This window comes from Notamacropus eugenii, chromosome 2, assembly GCF_028372415.1.
Source record: "Notamacropus eugenii isolate mMacEug1 chromosome 2, mMacEug1.pri_v2, whole genome shotgun sequence".
In the NCBI taxonomy this organism is placed as follows: domain Eukaryota; kingdom Metazoa; phylum Chordata; class Mammalia; order Diprotodontia; family Macropodidae; genus Notamacropus; species Notamacropus eugenii.
Window position 1 is genome coordinate 395,181,675 of NC_092873.1, and position 18,886 is coordinate 395,200,560.

The 18,886-nt window shown below is 41.1% G+C and overlaps 1 protein-coding gene across 1 annotated transcript in view; it reads right to left on the minus strand.

Moving 5' to 3' along the window:
• Positions 1-5,446: 5,446 nt before the first annotated feature.
• GNG4 (G protein subunit gamma 4) overlaps positions 5,447-18,886 on the minus strand; it is a 45,448-nt gene continuing 32,008 nt past the window's right edge. The window contains exon 3 of the mRNA XM_072647540.1: positions 5,447-6,263. Coding sequence (XP_072503641.1) covers positions 6,135-6,263 — 129 coding nt within the window. The 3' untranslated portion in view covers positions 5,447-6,134. The remainder of the gene's footprint in view (positions 6,264-18,886) is intronic.

Genomic DNA, 18,886 nt, shown 5'->3' on the forward strand with positions numbered 1-18,886 from the left:
GCTCTTGAAGAAAGCACTTGTTGAAGGGAGCACTTGAGCAGAAACTTGAAGGAAGACAGGGATTCCAAGAGGTACAGTTGATGAGAGAGGGCATTCTAGGCCTGGGGGGAGAGCCTGTGCAAAAAGTCTGAAGTTGGGAAGATGGTGTGGAGGCACAGCGAGTAGGCTAGATTGGTAGCACCTCTTGACAAGCAAGTCAAGACATCACACTCATGATATCGTTGCTCCTCTTCTAGAACAGCAGCACCAACCTCTATCCATGAAGAACAGTAATGTACAATAAGCCAGGTGGGTGTCAAAGTATATTTCCTGAAAAGCCAGGGCTGAAATTCATCTCTGCCAGAATGAATAAGTGCCAGGGTTGGTGCCATTATGAAGGCGAGTTAATGGTTTGAGAAACAGGGGCTCTGGTGAAGTGCTGGCTGTGCACTGAAGGTCTGGGGACTTAGAAGCCATGTATGTCCTCATTCTCAACAACTGACTTTACTTGAGTGCCTGTGGTGTGAACAACCCAGTACAGAAAGATACCCTGCTGCTCACCTCCAGGGGGTCAATCATTTGTTTTCTTACTCTATGCCTCAGATAACCCTTTTATGCAGTGGAGAATGCAACTCAGCTATAGAAAGGGAGCTGAAGCAGAAAACATCATAGAGTCACTGGAGAAAAGACTGTGTGAAACCCATGAAGGATAGGCAGACACATGCATCCGTAAGTGAAAGGATGGAAATCAGCATTTATTAAGCACCTACTGTGTGCTTTAATGATATTATCCCATTTTACCTTCACAACAACCCTTTAAAGTAGATGTTATTATTATCTTCATTTTCAAAATAAGGAAATTGAGGCATATTGAAGCTAAGTGACTTGGTCAAAGTCATATGGCGTCTGAGGGCAAATTTGAATTCGGGTCTTCCTGACTCTGGCATAGACACCTCATTGTTGTTATCGTTGTTCGTCCTTGTTGAAGAGGACCGATGGCATCAAGGAGGTGATGTCATGACTTGCAAGTGAATTGGATTTAAGTGAGGCAGGACTGTGCAAAGTCACCAGCCTCACTCTCTCCTATGGAGTCCTCTGGATCCACCAGCAAGATATAGATCAGGATGAATGGAGATTGCCTCCGATGTAGTGGGAGACCTTTGCCTTTTTATGCTAAGGTCTTTAACAGGTCTCAGTTTGTCTGAGACAACACTCAGTGACAAAGGTTAGGTAAGAAAGGAGGCAAAGAAGGACCTCTTTTACCAAGTCAAAAAACAAAACCATAACAAAAACCTAGTTATTATAGAGGAAACAAAAGAGGACTTTTTAAAAAAGTAGGGGTGGGAGAAATAGCTGTTGTTCAGCTATTTGTGACCCCATTTAGCATTTTCTTGGCAAAGATTCTAGAGTAGTTTGGCATTTCCTTCTCCAGATCATTTGATGGATGAGGAAACTGAGGCAAAGAGGGTTCAGTGACTTGCTCAGGTTAAGTGACTTACTAGACAGCAATTATTAACTGAGGTCTGGTTTGAACTCAGGTCTTCCTGACTCTGGGACCAGCACTCTATCTTAATTGTCCCTAAGCAGCTAGGGGACGAATAACCAAAGGGAATGAGGAGAGAAGTGTGGCCTTTTTTCTCCTGCCTTGATTTTATTCAAATTTCAATGGAGCAAATGAAGGATGTTTAATTCTAAAGGTCCCTCTGTCCCACCACATCCTCTTCTCTTTCGTCTTGATAAATTTTATGTATTGCAGCTTTTTCAGGTCAATGATGTTGTTTGGGACCACAGAGTAAAGCGACCTGGCCATAAATCCCAAAGGATTTAAGATAAGCTGATCTTTGGAGTTACTTTATCATACGCTGTATTTGCTTGACAAGTAAAGCACTCTCAGGTGCGAATGTGTGTGTATGTGTGTGTGTGTGTGTGTGTGTGTGTGTTAGTCCTTCGTTGCCGAAGAAGATTGTGCCATCGGAGAAATAATACACCCAAATGGAACTTCAGAACTAAAGAACTTTCAGTAACAGAACCAAAACACCAAGGTGACCTGGAGTCATTTAAAAATTATCAAGTTCTTAGTCAATTAAAAATCAATTAATCAATAAACTCTTAAGCTACTATATTGTGCCAGTCACTGTGTGAAATGCTCCTTTGTAAGGAATTTTACATTGTTCTTCCAGTCAAATTAAATGATCCCTGATGACATCTAGCTTCCCTTTATTATTCTCATACAAAGAATACATTTGCATTTATTAAAATGTAATAACCCTCTTGAAGGGGGTGGGGCTGGAGGTACACATTAGATTGTTGTATTTTGCTGTGCATAGTTCATTGGAGTGATTATCTGAGACACTGGGTTAATTATACTTGCCTTTTATACACTGATATTATACACTTGACCCTCTATTGTGTAATTACTAATACCATCTCTACAGCACCTGATTTTGTAAGGACCTGCAAAATTCCAAACCCTAGGGAAGCATGCAATGGTCCTTGTGAAACAGGGCAGATTCCTTCTTTTTGCAGGTAGGAGTGACCTGCATCTACGTAGACTTCTGGGATTTTAAATTTCCCTGGACTGAGGTTAACACTGCATGTGAATGGATCTGGCAGCACCTGGAGCTTGGACAGAGGAAGGGCTCAGGTGGAAAGGTAGTGCAGCTAGAGTGGAAGTGGCAGCTTTGTCCATGGAGAGCAGAGAGACAGACTGTTCAAAAGGGTGGAAAGCAACTGGGCTCCTCCTGGGGGAGGTCAGCGTCGTTGTCTGTAGTAGGTAAAGAGAACACGTCAAGTAGCTTGGAGAAGAACCTAAACAGTCATAGACTTTCCTCACCTCGGCTTTGAAGCCCAGTGGCTGAGGGATGCTTTCTTTCTCCTCCCCTCTCCCATTTCTTTATTTGTTTAAACAAATCAGTGCCTTTACTTGTATTTTTTTCTATCCCCTTGCTGATGGAAGATTGTGAGACTAATTCTCTTTTTAGAAATGAGCTGGTTCCTAATGTCCTCTGGCATAAGGCTATTGGAGATCAGAGTGTGCTTGGGGGGGCGGGTAAGGATACCCCTGAGGGGTTTTGTATTTCACAGATTCTCTATGCTAGGACCCCGCTGTTCTGTTACAGAGGCAAAAACACCCCCCTAGGGGTTATCAAGTTACAGTTTGATTTTCCTAATTATCCTATAATTCTGCCAAGCAGAATCCTAAAGCCTGAACTTGGGATTCACTTAGATTTCCCCTAAAAGAATAAACTGAAAAGCCATGGTTTACCTGAGAGTGTTGGCACGGGTCCTCGAGGCAAGACTCCGTTCCTTTTCCCCAAAGGGAAGGGGGAGATAGCTAGAAGGGACCACTGCAGACAGTCTTGCCTTCCAACTGATCAGGCAGATATGTCCCTGAGGATTTCAACCCTGCCCTTTTCTGGTTGAGAGTAGAAAGTGAAGAGAGCTTGGTCCTCCCTTGTGCTCCAAAGTGACATTTTCTGGTTACCCAAATAAAAATCCCATCTTGAATGTTTCTTTTTGGGACACATAGAAGGAAATGGAGGAGACATCATTTTGGTTTTACAGGTTGGCTTCCTCTGAAGTCCTCATCCAGTTGTGGCTCCTAGGGGATGCTTGCCACCAAGCAAAGGCCATGTTCTGACAGGTGGAAAAGTCAGTCAACAAGCATTTATTAAGCACCTAGTAGGTGACAAGTATTGCTCTGAGCACTGGGTATATACAGAAAGACAAAAATAATTTCTAGCATAGGGTGAGCACTGGTGCATTTCCCCCAGGGAATAGCCTGGCTAAGTATGGAGAGGTTTATCACTGGAAGATTGACCACCAAGTGATAAATTGTCTTTTGATCACAGCAATTCATGAAGATGATGATGATGGTGATAGGCATTTATATGGGACTTGAAACAAAAATTTGTGAGGTAAGTATATTGAACTGGACCTATGATTTCATTGCCATGAGGAACTCCCAATGAGGAAACCTCCCCCCCACCTCATTCATACTGGTACATGTTCTACAACTTATGGGCTTAGAGAATTGCCTGGGGCACTGTGTGTGTGTTCATCCTTCATTGCCCAAGAAGACCATGCCATCAGAGAAATGATGACATGACTTTCACTTGACTTTGTTCTGAGTGAGGGAAGGCTGTGCAGGTCACCAGCCTCACTTCTCCTCCACAGCCATCTGAATCTAGTGACCAGATATTCATCAGGATAACTGGAGATGACCCAGGATGAGGCAATTGGGGTTAAGTGACTTGCCCAAGGTCACACAGGTAGTGAGTGTCAAGTGTCTGAGGTAAGATTTGAACTCAGGTCCTCCTGACTCCTGCACTGGTGCTCTGTCCACTGCACCACCTAGCTGCCCTTGGGGCACTAAGATGTAAAGTGACTTGTCTAGAGTCACTTAGCCAGTACAAATAAGAGGCAGGCCCTGAACCTGGAGCTTCCTAACTTTGAGGTCAACTCTCTATGCCTCTGAGATAAATATTTCAGGTATCACTATTCCCATTTTACAGAAGAGGACACTGAGACTCATGTTACTGACGTGACTTGCTTCGTCACTGAAGTCACACAGTAGGCGTTTAAGGCAGGATTCTAACCCAAAGCTTTCGGACTGCAAGTCCAGCTATACTATACTCCTTTTCAAAATTGTCCACTGGGGGATGGAGATATAGTACTGTGATTTCTCACTGTGGGAGGGAGTATCTACACCAATAAGATCATGGATCTTTGGAATATTTCTAGATTGGGAAAAATAAGGCAAACATTTGTCCAGTGTTCTACAGCAAACTGGTGCCTGAAGCAAAGATGGAAATCCAGTTTACATATGGGGACATAAAACAAATGTTTCTTTATCCTCAAGTTTATTTTCCTCATGTCCAGGCACCATTTTGGTTTGAACCCAGTCTTCATTTTATAGGTTTCATTCAAGGATAGCCTAGAGAGAACTGGAGGAACTCTAGGACATTTAGCCTAATCAAGGTTAATTGAGGTGAAGGTTAACGTTATAGAAATATAAGGTTTCTCTGTAGAACAGGTAAGTTGTGGGGGCCTGGCCTCCTCCCACCTCTGGCAGCGGTGGGAAAGTGGCAAGACAAGTGTCAGTTTCACCGAAGGCTATTAAGTCTGTCAGTCAATAAACATTTATTAAACGCTGATTATTTGTATATTTTTCAAGCTTGCCTTTTCCAACTAGATTATAACCTCCTCAAGGGCAGGCTGGGTCATATCTTCTTGCGCACTGCTTTGCCCACGGTGGACATTTGATGAAAGCTTATGACCCATTATAACTGACCTTTGAATCTGCAAGAATATCATTCTCACTAGATTAGAGCAGGAGGGAGAGTGACAGATGGGGATGAAACACAGTTTCCTTAGCTTCCTATACCTACCTACTGGTATGACTGTGTTGAGGGGAAAAGAACCCTGGGCAATCAGGTCGATAAAAAAAACACAGCAGAGCCACAGCTTGGATTTATAGGCAAATTTACTCTAGTGTTCACTCAACATTCCACAGTTGCAGAAAGGGCATTTACAGAATGACTAACAGCAGGCAGTGCTACAGGAAAGACAAAGGTCACTCCACATAGGGTGTGTACATCAGAGAGGCACAGAGCCTCCACGGGGTGCAAATGAGGGAGAACAAGCCAATCCTCCTGTCTCTTCTTTCTCAAAGAGGAGGATGGGAAAGTGGGAAATAGAGATGCTCTAGATTAGCCAGGACTTACATTCTCTCCAGGAGAGGAAATGAAAATGGTATAGTTGGTCAAAAGGTCTTTAATTGGATACATAATGAAGATTCTTAGCTGCAATTCTCCTTCCTTCATGAAAAAACAGTGCTCATTCCCAATAAGCATATTCACTAAAATGATTTAACTTAATGCACTTAAACTTTGGGATTTATAATAATTAAAAAAAAAAACAACCACCTACCCCTAGCCCCATGTTTAATTCTACTTGGCACATGAATCATTTGCTGTAAAAACGTACACTGCTTCATTAATAAGTCAATTTAAAAAGCACAGCACCCTAGGCCATTTTGAGTTAGGCAGCAGGAAGAGTCATCTTTTCTATTATCCCCTAATGCTAAAAGCATGCATAATTTCTATGGGAGGTTTTCACACACAGAAAAGGGGACACTTGCATTACAAATGGACTCAGAGAATGGTACAAAAGAACTTCTTCTCTCTGAAGGGGTTTTCTGATGCAGGCACTGGTATGATAAGGGGGTCTTCTCGAATGTGAGCATCACAGTATGCCAGGAGGTCTGCTGCAGCCTTGGAGACCTGCACAGAAAAAAAAAAAAAAAAAAAAGATGAAATAAATTTGTTAGGATCAGTCCACTGGGTATGGTTCAATGATAACTTATATTTCTGTCGTGACTTTAGGGTTGTAAAATGTTTTCCTCACAACAGCCCAGTGAGGTAAGCAGTGAAAGTGTCAGGATCCTATCCATTTTACAGAATGAAAGGTAAGGCAAAGCAACAAACAAGCTTTAAGTGCTTATTCTGTATGAACTGTGTTGTCTTGGATATCCAAATAAAAGCAAGAAGAAAGATTTTAATGGGAAATGGGACAATTTTCTGGCATGATGTTGGTTCACAGGGATAGAGCAGCACCATGCCAGAATATTGAACCATTTATTAATTTTATTTTTCTTGGAGGGGGGAAGGCAGGGCAATTGAGGTTAAGTGACTTGCCCAAGGTCCCACAGCTAGTAAGTGTCAAGTATCTGAGGCTGGATTTGAACTCAGTCAGGAGTCCTTCTCTGACTCCACCTAGCTGCCCCTCCAATTGAACAATTTCTATCTGAATTGTCTTAGGAAGATTGTGAAAATCACTTGGCAAGATAAAGTACTGAACATGGAAGTCCTCTCAAGCTGAACAGCTAAGCATTCAAACTCTACTGCAGAGAGTGTGCAGCTCTGATGTGCTGGCCACATGATTTGAATACCAAACTTACATTTTACTAAAAGACTATGGAGAACTCACACAAGACAAGCATTCACATGGAGGTCAGAAGAAGCAATACAAAGACACTCTCTGAAGAACTTCGTTATTGATTGGGAGACATGGGAGACACTGGCACAAGACTTGCCTAGCAAGGTGTGCTCCCGTCAAAGAAAGTGCTGTGGTCTATGAGCAAAGCAGAATTCCAAAAGCTCAAAAGAAATGTGAGATGCACAAATTTAGAGACATTTCCACTCCAAATATTTGTGCCTAACTCACGGTAGAGCCCTCCATGCTCATACTGTTCTGATCAACCACAGTGGGACACATTATACTTTGACCCCGATATAGTGATGTCATTTTGGTCCTCTTTCAGCACAAAGGACCACGACCACGATGATATTAATGGGGAAAGACAACACACAAAAGGGGGAGGAGGATGAAGTTACCAGGGTACAAGTATGGTGTTGAAGTCCGAAGCCGAGCAAGAAGAAACAGCAGTAATTTGAAAGGAGGAAGGTCAGGTAACCAGTCAGTATCTATACATGATAAATAAGAAGGCTAAATTGCAGGGGATGCCTGTAATTGGGGAGGGCTGAACAAGTTGTGATATATGATTGTGATGGGATACTACTGTGCTATAAGAAATGATGAACTCTGCAATGGAAAGTGCTATCCACATCCAGAGTCTGAATGCAGATCGAAGCATACTATTTTCACTTTTTTGTTCTTTTTCCTTTTTCATGATTTTCCCCATCTCTTCTGATTCTTCTTTCACAACATGAATGATGGGGAAATATGTTTAACACAATCTTACATGTATAACTTGAGGAGAAGGGAGAAAAGGGAGGGTGGAAGGGAGGGAGGGAGAAAAAATGGAACTCAGAATCTTACAAAAATAATGTTGAAAATTATCATTACACATAATTGGAAAAATAAAGTACTATTCAAAAAGAAAACAAAAGAAAAAGAAATGATGAGCTCCATGAGCTTAGAAAAGCCTGGACAGACTTCGATGAAATGATGAGGAGCAAAGCTAGTAAAACCAAAGGAACGTTGTCTACAACCACAGCAATGTTGTTTTAGGAACAACTCGGAGCAAATCAGTCATTGTGACTATTATGAATATCCAAATTAATTACAAAGGACATATGAAGGAAGATGCTATCTGCATCCAGAGACAGTACTGATGAACAGAGGACGTACAGAATGATTTTGTATCTATCTATCTATCTATCCACATATCTGCGTCTAATGGTAGCCATCTCCAGGCTGGGAGGGCACAGGGAGGAAGAAAAAAGGAAAAAAAGAGAAATTTACATAATAATTTTATTATATATTTAAAAAGAATAGCAAGTTGTGCATAATAAATTTGCAGTTTCACACGCAATCCTCTTTGTTATTATACTATGCTATGGAAATGCTTGTTTTATTCCATAAATTAAAAATAAAATAAAATATTTTTAAAAACTATTTTCAAGGCTAGCCATGGCCTGGCATGATGCATGCCTTAAAACATGCTTATAAGATATCTCTCCCCTCCTGTCTCTTCTCAGAGCTTTCCCCTTCAATCATTCCCTTTCTCTAATCTTCATTCTCTCTTTACCCATGGGCTCTTTCCCTATAATCATGTCAGATCTCCCCAATTCTTAATAAAAACAAAACAAAACACAAAAAACCTTCTCTAGAATCTACCATCCCTTCAAACTATCATTCTGCTGCTGGAGTTGATTCCTCTGCAAAGAAAAGTAGACATTATGGCATAGGTGGAAAATATGATTCAGTCAGAATAAAGACTTGAGGAAGGAACATTTTCAAGAGATGCTTACAGTGGTTTAGTGAATATTCAGGCCTTACTATCTGCTCTGTCATTGTCTCCTGAGGTCTTCCAGGCTTCACCAGCAGACCCCGGACACAGTTCTCTGACCTACTGATATAACATTAGGACCTCTTGTACTTTCTACTTGCCTACAGCTGAACCTTTGGGAATTCCAAGCCTTTCCATCTGTCCTTTAAATGGACTTTTTAAAAAATGTGTTGTATTCTTCAGTTAGAGTCAGTTCCCTGGGAGTTGAGACTATTTAGATTTTTTAATTTATATTTTCAGGGCTTGGAATAGTGCTTAAACACTGGCACTTAAATGCTTTTTTTTTTTTTTGTAAAACAAAGTTTATTAAGGGTTCTCCATATTGGGTTGACTCTTAAGGAACCTAACCATTTGTGACACTTGTATTGACAAGCAGGTCAGATAGAATCTCAGCTAGATAGAGTCAGAGTTGGATTGAATCTGAGCTAATAAATGCTTTTTCATGTATTCATTCAATGCTTTTCTCTTCCCTTATAGAGTCAAATTCATAGAAAAATCTATCTACACTACTGGCTTCCATTTCTTTACCTTCAACTCTTCAAGTCCTTGAAGAATGACTTCCAACATTATTACCACTTGAATGAAAGTGCTTTCTCCAAGGTTACTATTGATCTCTAAAGTAGAAAATTCAAGGGTCTTTTCTCAGTCCTTATCTTTTATGACCTTCCTGCTGCTTTCAAAACTGTTCCCCATGCTGTCTTTCCTGTGCTCTCACCACACTATTCCTTCTGGTTCTCCACTTCTCTGGTTGCTCCTTTTCAGTCTCCCTTGATGTACTGTTACCACACCCAGGTGTGTATACTCTAGTGTTCTATCCTGGACTCTCTCTTCTTTCCACTTTCTCTTGGCAATCTCATTAATCACTTTGGATTCAATGCCCAATTCTGTGCAGACTATATATCCAACCATCACCTCTCTCCTGAGCTCTAGGCTTGCATCATCAACTGGCTCTTATACATCTCTAGCCAGATATCTCTCAGGAATCTCAAACTCAGCGTGGTCAGCCAAAACTCTATCTTTCTTCTGAAACTTCCTTCTCTTCCTAGATTGCCCCCATCGGCTGATCGTGCCACCACCCTTCCAATCACTCAGGTTTGCCATCTCCCTCATCTTTGATCATTCCTTCTACTATAATCAGATAAATCTCCTTGACTCTGCTTCCGTATCTCTTTTTAGGATTAGTGTGGTCTTCTAAATCATCTCCCTGATCTAGTCTATCTTCTCCCTAAAGCATCTTCTGCACAGCTGTCAAGCTGACATTTCTAAATAAAGCATAGATTTGAATACATCTTCAGTGGCTCCCTATTCCCTTTAGGATAAACTGTAAACTTCTCTCTTCGGAACTGAAAGCCCTTCACAATCTGGTGCTAGCCTCTTTAATGTTTCTCCTCTTTCTTCATTTTGTGATAGAGTTGAACAAACATGACATTCTATTTTCTGCCTTTCTGCCTTTACCTGGGCTGTTCCCCAAGCCTAGAATGCTCTCTCTTTACCTCTTGGAATACCTACAAACCAATCAGGTCACAAGCATTTATCAAGTGTCTACTCTGTACCAGACATTGGGCTAAGGACTGAGGATTTAAAGACAAAAAAATAGTCTTTGCCCTTGGGAAGTTTACATTCTCACAAAGGAGACAATGTGTGCGTGTGTGTACGTACATGTGTGTATATACATATAAAATATATATATGTACACACAGTCATATGCAAATCAGATACAAGGTAAGCTTGGAAAGAAAAGCATGAGTACTTAGTGGGACCAAGTAAATCCTTTTTCAGTAGGTGGTGCTTGAACTGAGTTTTGAAAGAATCCAGGAAGCAGATGAGATAAGGGAGAGTATTTTGTGTATGGGGGACAGAATTCTGAATTAGGAACAGTTGGTAGGTCAACAAACTTTTATCAAGAACTTACTGTGTGCCAGGCACTGTGCCAAATGCTGTGTTTGCAAAGAAAAGTAAAAACTTTAGTTCTTGACCTCAAGGAGTTCACAGTCAAATGAGAGACAACATGGAAATAACAGGATACATACAAGGTATATCAACAGTAGATAGAAAGTAGGAATGGTTTGTTTAAATTCTAAAGTTACAATTTTATGATTTTCAGTTTGTGGGAATTTAAAATGTTTAATGCTGATTTCTCGTGGTATTCTTCCAATTATGATTCAAAAATTATTCTTATTATTTTTTACTATACTTATCATTTTTCAGGAGCAGCTAGGTGGTACAATGAATAGAGTCAGGAAGACATATTCCTGAGTTCAAATTCAGCCTCAGACACTTACTAGCTGTGTGACCCTGGGTGAGTCATTTAACTGTTTGCTTCAGTTTCCTCATCTGTCAAATGAGCTGGAGAAGGAAATGGGAAACCACTCTAGTAACTCTACCAAGAAAACCCCAAATGGGGTCATAAAGAGTCAGATATGACTAAAATGACTGAACAACATCTGCTGCCTGATTTTAATTTGACTCAGGTTACTTTAGAGACCTTTCTTTTAGCCATGAGTGACTGAAGAGCTGGTGCTGTGCTATGATGAGTTTCCTGGTTGGCATCGGAGCCAGAAGGACTGAAGACAGAAACAGAACTGAGTTGTATATAAAAAGATCAATATGCCCCTCCCTTGGTCTTTTTTGGGGGGGTGAAGGGGGAGAGTCCTCTTTTTCCTAGCAGTTTTAAAACATAGAAGATTGTTGTGAGTCCCTGGGTATAAGAGGGACAGGCTGACCTGACTCCCACCTGGCTACCATGTGTCCCTGAGTGCATGATACCCATTTCTGTTGTCTTTTCACACTTATGATATTAGATGAATGAATATCTGCAGATGGAATACAGCACATTATGATCTTGTGAGCTTCAAAAGGTTGGAAAAATCATGAAGAGGTCCCCTTAACAAACAGGGCCAGCAGCAAAGACCATTATAAGAAGTAGTAGCAGTAGCTGAGTTCAGTGAAGAGCTAGGCCTGGGAATGACATTCTTGATCTATCCCAGAAGATCTATCCCGGAATTGACCTGTCAGGTAAGACGTATATAAGGATCTAGCCCAGCTGAGCAAGAGAATGTCACACCTATCTGGCATGTCACATCTGGAAGCAAATTTGGGAGAGTCAGTGAAGGGAGAAAAAGACTCTTGGGGACCCCCAGTCACAGATGTTCCCTAAAAAGATGCCTTTGTGCCATTGTGCTTGGAATTTGAGTCCACTCTCCCTTGGGACAGAAGATATGCCTAGGGGCTTGTGAACCCCTGGCCTTGGGGATGTTTTGTAATTTTTCTCCCTGATATCCTTTTTCAGAAAACAGCCTTTTTAATGAACAGCTAGTTAATCTATTTTGAGGGGAGGCAGCATGCTGGAATGGGGGTTTGTGAGAAATATTAAAAGCTATAAACCTTCCTGGTTACCCCTACAATCTTGAGGGGAAGGATTGATTAGTCATCTGCTCTCTGGGAGCCCTGACCCTCAGTGTGATGTGAGTAGTGGAAATGGGGGAGTGGAAAGAGTGCTATAAAAGTCCAAGAAGATTGGAAAAGTAAGAAGAGGTCAGGTTATGAAGAACCTTAAATACAAGAGGATTTTATGTTTGATCTTGGAGGTCTTAGTAAGCCACTAAAGTTTACTGAGGGGGGTGGTGATAAAGAAAAATCTGTACATTAGGAAAATCACCTTGGAATGTCTATTGAAAATGGATTGGAGTGAGGAAAGACTTGAGGCTGGGAAACAATTAGGATGTTAGTTCAATAGTCTCTCTTTTCATTTCTGCTTTGCTTGACCTCCACGGAACAAGATGCTGGCTGGTGTTCCTCCACCCCACCCCAACCCCTTTCCAGCTTCCTTTTGTGTGTTGGCTTGCCCAACTAGATTGTAAGCTTCCTGAGGTCTGGGACTGTCTCTCTTTTTCTTATTTGTATTTCTTGCACTTAGTACAGTCTGGGTGCTTAATAAAAGTTTACTGATGACTTGAAGAGTTTAAGGGAAAGGTGATTAGGATTTAAACTTGGGTGAGGGCTATAAGAATGGAGAGAAGGTATACGAGACAGGCCGCCTTCCAGCGTTACTTCTTAGATAAAGCCTCTCCTGATTCCTCCCCTTCTCTCAAATTACTTTGAATTCACTTTGTGTAGACATAGGGCTGCTTCATTTTTCTCTTTCTAATCCCAGTGCCTAGCGCAGTGGTACATATTAGAAGATTGATAAATGGTTATTAAATTGAAAAGGTTTATTTTTGGTTGAGCCCCATGCTTTCCAGAAAATAAGATATTATTTCACCTTACAAAAAACATCCAGATAGTGGGATTCCAAAGATGAGAATTCAGACTGGAGGGTCAGAAACTCTTTTTTTCCTACTCTCTACCTAATAAGTTGTGGAGGGTCCCTAGAACAGGAATTTTTAAGAGTTCCCAGATTCTATTTCCTCCTCTCTGGAAGAAGACAGCTGAGAGTGGCTATTGATTTCCTTCCAAGTCTGGATGACTTCTTTTCAGGAATTTTGCCGGAGGGATTCCTTTTTAGGCATGGATTGGACTTGATGACTTCTGAGGCCCCTTCTAGCCCTGAGATTCTGTGACTCTGATCCTGACTCTAGGTCTAGCACTCGCTACACACAAACACACACACACATCTATATGTATGTGCTTACATAAACATACACATATATTCATGTGTATTCAAATATTCATAGAAGTAACTGGTGGTCCAGTGGATAGAATGTGGGCCTGAACTCAGAAAGACCTGAGTTCAAATACAAATGCAGATACATGCTGTGTGACCCTGGGTAAGTCTGTCTACCTCAGTTTCCTCATCTGCAAAGTGGAGATAATAATAACACCTACCTCATGGGGTTGTTAGGGTCATCAAAAGAGATAACACGTGTGAAATGCTTTGCGAACCTCAAAGCTCTTATAAATGTTAGCTCTTCCTGTTATTATATATTTAAGTTAGAAGCAGTTTTATATTTAGCAGGTCAAAGGCAGATAGAGTCTTTTGTTTTCCTCCGTGTGCCAACAGATACCTAGCCCCTTTTGAATATACCAGTCACGAATAATGCAGACAAGGATTTGTCCAGGGTTTGGGAGAGTTTCTTTAGCTTATGTGTTGGGGAGATGAGGTTCTACTCATATACAGCCACTCTAGGGGCACAAGCTGGCCAAACAGGCATCCACAGTACATTGTTGGTGCCATAAAAATCTGCTATGCATACCAGTGGAGTTCGGCAATTTATCTTGACCATACAGCCACAAGCTGGAATCACCAGACCCTCATGGGAAAGGGTCCCTATGTTCCTCTATAAAGAGAAAAAGTCCCCATGAGGGGACTTGCCTTGTATCAGTAGATCATGGAGGTTTACAAAAGAGAAGGCTTAATAACCAGTGTTCCACGGATGGCATGCTGTAAATTTCTCCTCCTATTTCCTCCACTGTTCCCACCAATACCCGGCCTCCATCTCTCACAGTCCTTCTGGCATGCCTCAATTATGCAGCATAATAGAATTCCCAGTGAAAGTCTGTGCCACGCCTTCCCCCTCCCCAGAAACAGCCAGGTAACAGGAGGTTAGGCTATTGGCCAACATTCACTAACACACAGGAGGAGGGGATCAACCCCACTTCACTTGCTGTCTGTGAAATGAAACGTGTTTGGCAAATGAATGGCTTGAACATTAGCCCATCCTGCCAATTAGATTGTTCTGCCTGGAAGTGCTTATTAGAGGCTTACAGGCAGGGATAAATACATAGCAGTCAAATGAAATCCTTTTAGTATATTTTTGTGTCCAAATCTTCTTCAGAATGATACAAACGCCACAAAGAAAGAATATGGGGTTATTTTCTAAAGCTTTCAGGGCATCCCATTTATAATCGGTTCATCTTCCAAAATTTATAGTAATTCTATTTCTGATTTTTTTTTTCCAGGCCAAAATCCTATAAATGATGGTTAAATTCCTACGAGTAATTCTAGAAAGGATGTATTCTGGAGTTCTCTCTCTAAATGTTTTAATTAGAATCACAGACTTAAGGATGTGAACAAGTATGTTTCAAAGAGGGCACTACAGGCTATCAACAAGCATATGAAAAAATGCTCTAAATTACTGATAATTAGAGAAATACAAATTAGAGCAATTTTAAGGTTTTACCTTATACCCATCAAGACTGTCAAAGATGACAAAAGAGGAAAATTACATATGTTAGAGGGGCTGGGAAGGTACACTAATGCATTGTTAGTGGACCTGTAAATTGGTCCAGCTATTCCAGAATACAGTTTGCAGCTATGCCCCAGAATGCCTACACTATGTATACCCTTTGATCTAGCTATACTACTATGAGACTTATACCTCAGAGAGGTCAAAGAAAGAAGGAAAAGACTTGTATGTACAAATATAATTACAGAAGCTCTTTCCAATTTTCAAAAATTGGAAACAAAGGGAATGTCCTATTGGGGAATGGCTAAACAAGTTATGGCATGTGAACGTAATGGAATATTATTGTGCCATAAGGAAGGAGGAAATGGTTAGTTTCAAAGATAACTGGGAAGATCTCTATGAAGTGATTCAGAGCAAAAAGAACAGTCTTTACAATAATAACGATGTTGTAGAGAAAAAACAACTCTGAGAGACTTTAGAACTGTAATCAATGCAAAGATAAACCATGAGATCAGAAGTAGATGAAGCATCCCGCTCAGTCTCTGCTATAGAGATGATGGACTTGAAATGGAGAGACAGAGAGGGAGGGAGGGAGGGAGAGGAAGAGGGAGAAAGAGAGAGAGACAGAGAAAGAGAGAGAGAGAGAGAGAGGGAGGGAGGGAGAGGGAAAGGGAGAGGGAGGGAGGGAGGGAGGGAGAGGGAAAGGGAGAGGGAGGGAGAGAGGGAGGGAAAGGGAGAGAGAGAGGGAGAGAAAGAGCGAGAGAGAGACAGAGAGAGACAGAGACAGAGAGAGGGAGAGGGAGAGGGAAAGGGAGAGGGAGGGAGAGAGAGAGAGAGAAAGAGGGAGGGAGGGAAAGAGAGAGAGAGAGAGGGAAAGAGAGGGAGAAAGAGAAAGAGAGAGAGGAAGGGAGGGAGGGAAAGAGAGAGAGAGAGAGAGGGAGAGGGAGAGGAAGAGAAAGAGAGAGAGAGAAAGAGAGAGAGGGAAAGAGGGAAAGAGAGAGATGGAGAGAGGGAGAGAGAGAGAGGGACAGAGAGAGACAGAAACAGAGAGACAGACAGAGAGAGAGGTGCATTTTCATTCACAGTCAATGTGGGAATTTGTTTTTGCTGAACTATACATGTTTATGATGAGGGTTTCCTTTTTCCAAAAAGCCTCAGAGAATTTTAAAATTGTAAAGAACTTAGTACAACCATCTTATTTTAGAGAAGGATACTGAGCTATAGAAAGAATAATCAACTTGCCCAAGGCAAAGGCACAGAGTTATTAACTAGAGCATGAGTTGGGGCAAGAAACCACTTCTGCCGTCCAAACATCGATAACTCTCTCAGGCCTGACCACGTCAGTCCTCTATTCAATAAACTCCAATCTATGACCTCTAGGATCAAATAGAAACTCTTCTGGTTGGAATTTATTTTACAACCTGGCTGCAACCTACCTTTCCAGACTTATACATTATTTCCCTTCATGTAATCTACAATCCAGCCAAATTAATGCTCCTTGTTGGTCCTGCCCTTCCCAAGCCATGAATATGTTTCATCCTCACCTGTCTCTTAGAATCCTTGATCTCTTTCAGGGCTAAACTCACTTGTTTCCTTATATCCTGGCTGCTAGCCTAAACTCTTTTATATACCTATATATGTCTCACCTGATAGAATATAAATTACTTGAGGGGGAAAAAACCTAACCTTTTCATTTTTGTCTTTGTGGTCAATGCCTAGCATGTAGTAGGTATATAATAAAAGCTCTAAATTGATGACAGATTGAATTGGGCTTTACCTGATCTCACATGTAAATACATACCAACTGCAACCTTACAACAATTAAATCTTCCTGTCTTAGACTGCAATTTTTAAAAGCACATAAAAAATTCCATGTATATTCAACTACTATTACAGTCAATTACTATGACTTTTTGCTTTTTATGGACTGTTCAATATGATCATAACTCCATTACAATTTCTCACCTCTCTTCAATCTTTATTTCATTATCACAACCTTTCCACAATCTCCACATTGACAATATTCAACTCCCCTGCTATTCATAAAGTCTCATTTAAGAATCTCATGTTTAAAACTTGCTACACGCATAACATGTAGTCAGAACGCCAGGGAAGTAGTGCAGTGAATGAAGCATGGGGCCTGGTCTCAGGAATATTCATCTTCCTGAGTGCAAATCCTGCCCCAGACACTTTACTAGCTGTGTGACCCTGGGCAAGTCACTTAACCCTGTTTGCCTCAGTTCTCTCATCTGTAAAATAAGCTGGAGAAGGAAATGGCACACCGCTCCAGTATCTGCCAAGAAAACTCCAAATGGGGTCATGGAGAGTCAGACATGATTAAAAAACAATGGAACACTGTGTTGTACACACATAACACTGTTCTAGGCACTGAGAGAAATGCAAAAGAAATATGGGGCCTGATCTTCGTTCTGTAGGAGTTTACAATCTAGTTGGGGAGGCAGAATAGTTAATAATAGTTATAATAGTTAAGAATAGTTAAGGAACCATATTGGGCTTCATAATAATTCTATTAAATAATAGAATTATTCTATTGTAATAAGTGTAATAATTCGATTAAAAAATCTATCAAAGCACTTACTGTGTGAAAGGCTAGTGCTAGTGGCAAAGATGAAAAACAACACAGTTCCTACCTTCAAAGATACTGCCATTGAAGTGAAGAGGGGGAGGATGAAACACATACGCAAATAACTGTAACATAAGGCAAATTGTGATCATTTTTATAATGCATCTGAGGAGGGAGGAATAGATGTTGGTTGTGAAGGTCGAGGAGAGCTTCCTGGAGGAAGCAGCAGCGGAGCTGGGTCTTAAGTGAAGGAAGGGGAAGAAGGCGATGGTCTGGGAGACCAGAAAGCAAGGATGAGGGATGGGGAGCAGAAAGCACAGTTTGGCTGGAGTGGGGAGCATGGAGGAGGCAGGGATAGGAGACTAGCACAAGAAAAGACAGTAAAGAAGAACTTCAGGGATTCAAAAGCGAAAGCGGCCAGTGGGATCAGAGCTTTTATGAAAAAAAAACCCCAAAAAACAAAAAACCTCACAGAAGACATGAAACCTGAGCTTGGCCCTGAATCACATTCATATATCATGATTCTTCCTGTATTCAAATTCTAGTATCAGGCAGGCAGTCAACTAGTATTTATTAAGAACCTACTATGTGCCAGGAACTGTGCTAAGTCCTGGAGATATAAAGAAAGGCAAATATCCAACAGTCTCAGCTCTTAAAGAGCTCACAGTCTAAAGGGGGAGGCAACATACAGTTATGCACAAACAGTACATACACACATAATACATGCACATATATGCATGCATGTATAATATATAATATGTATGTAGTATATATAATTATGTGTATATATATATATATCTACACACATATTTAATTGCAGTAGCTCCAAAGAAACATGAGATGCACAAATTTAGAGACATCTGTACTCCTAATGTTCATTTGGACTATTTGTGCCGCACTTGCGGTGGAACCTTTTGATCTTGCATTGGTCTGATCAGCCACAGTCAGACACACTGTCCCTTGACCCTGACATAGTGAAGTTATTTTGGTCCTCTGATTACAAAGGAAAACAACTATATGATAAAATGGGGATAGTAAAAGGGAGGGGACTAAGATGAAGGAAAACTGGGGAAGGATTTCTTGCAGATGGTCGGGGGGCAGCCAGTGAAAATGCTAGGATTCAGGAGATGGGGTACTGTATATGAGGACACCCAGGAGGACATTATCACTGGATTGTCACATGGAGGGGCACAAGTGTAAGATGGCTAGAAATATAGGGGGGAAGGGAAGGTTATAAAGGGTTTTAAAAGCCAAACAGAAGATTTTATATTTGATCCTGAAAGTCCAAGGGAGCCCCTGGAATTTACTGAATGGGGGAGGAGGGAGATAATCAGTTTTACTTTATCAAGTGTTGGTATTCATCAGTACAAGTAAGCCATTCAT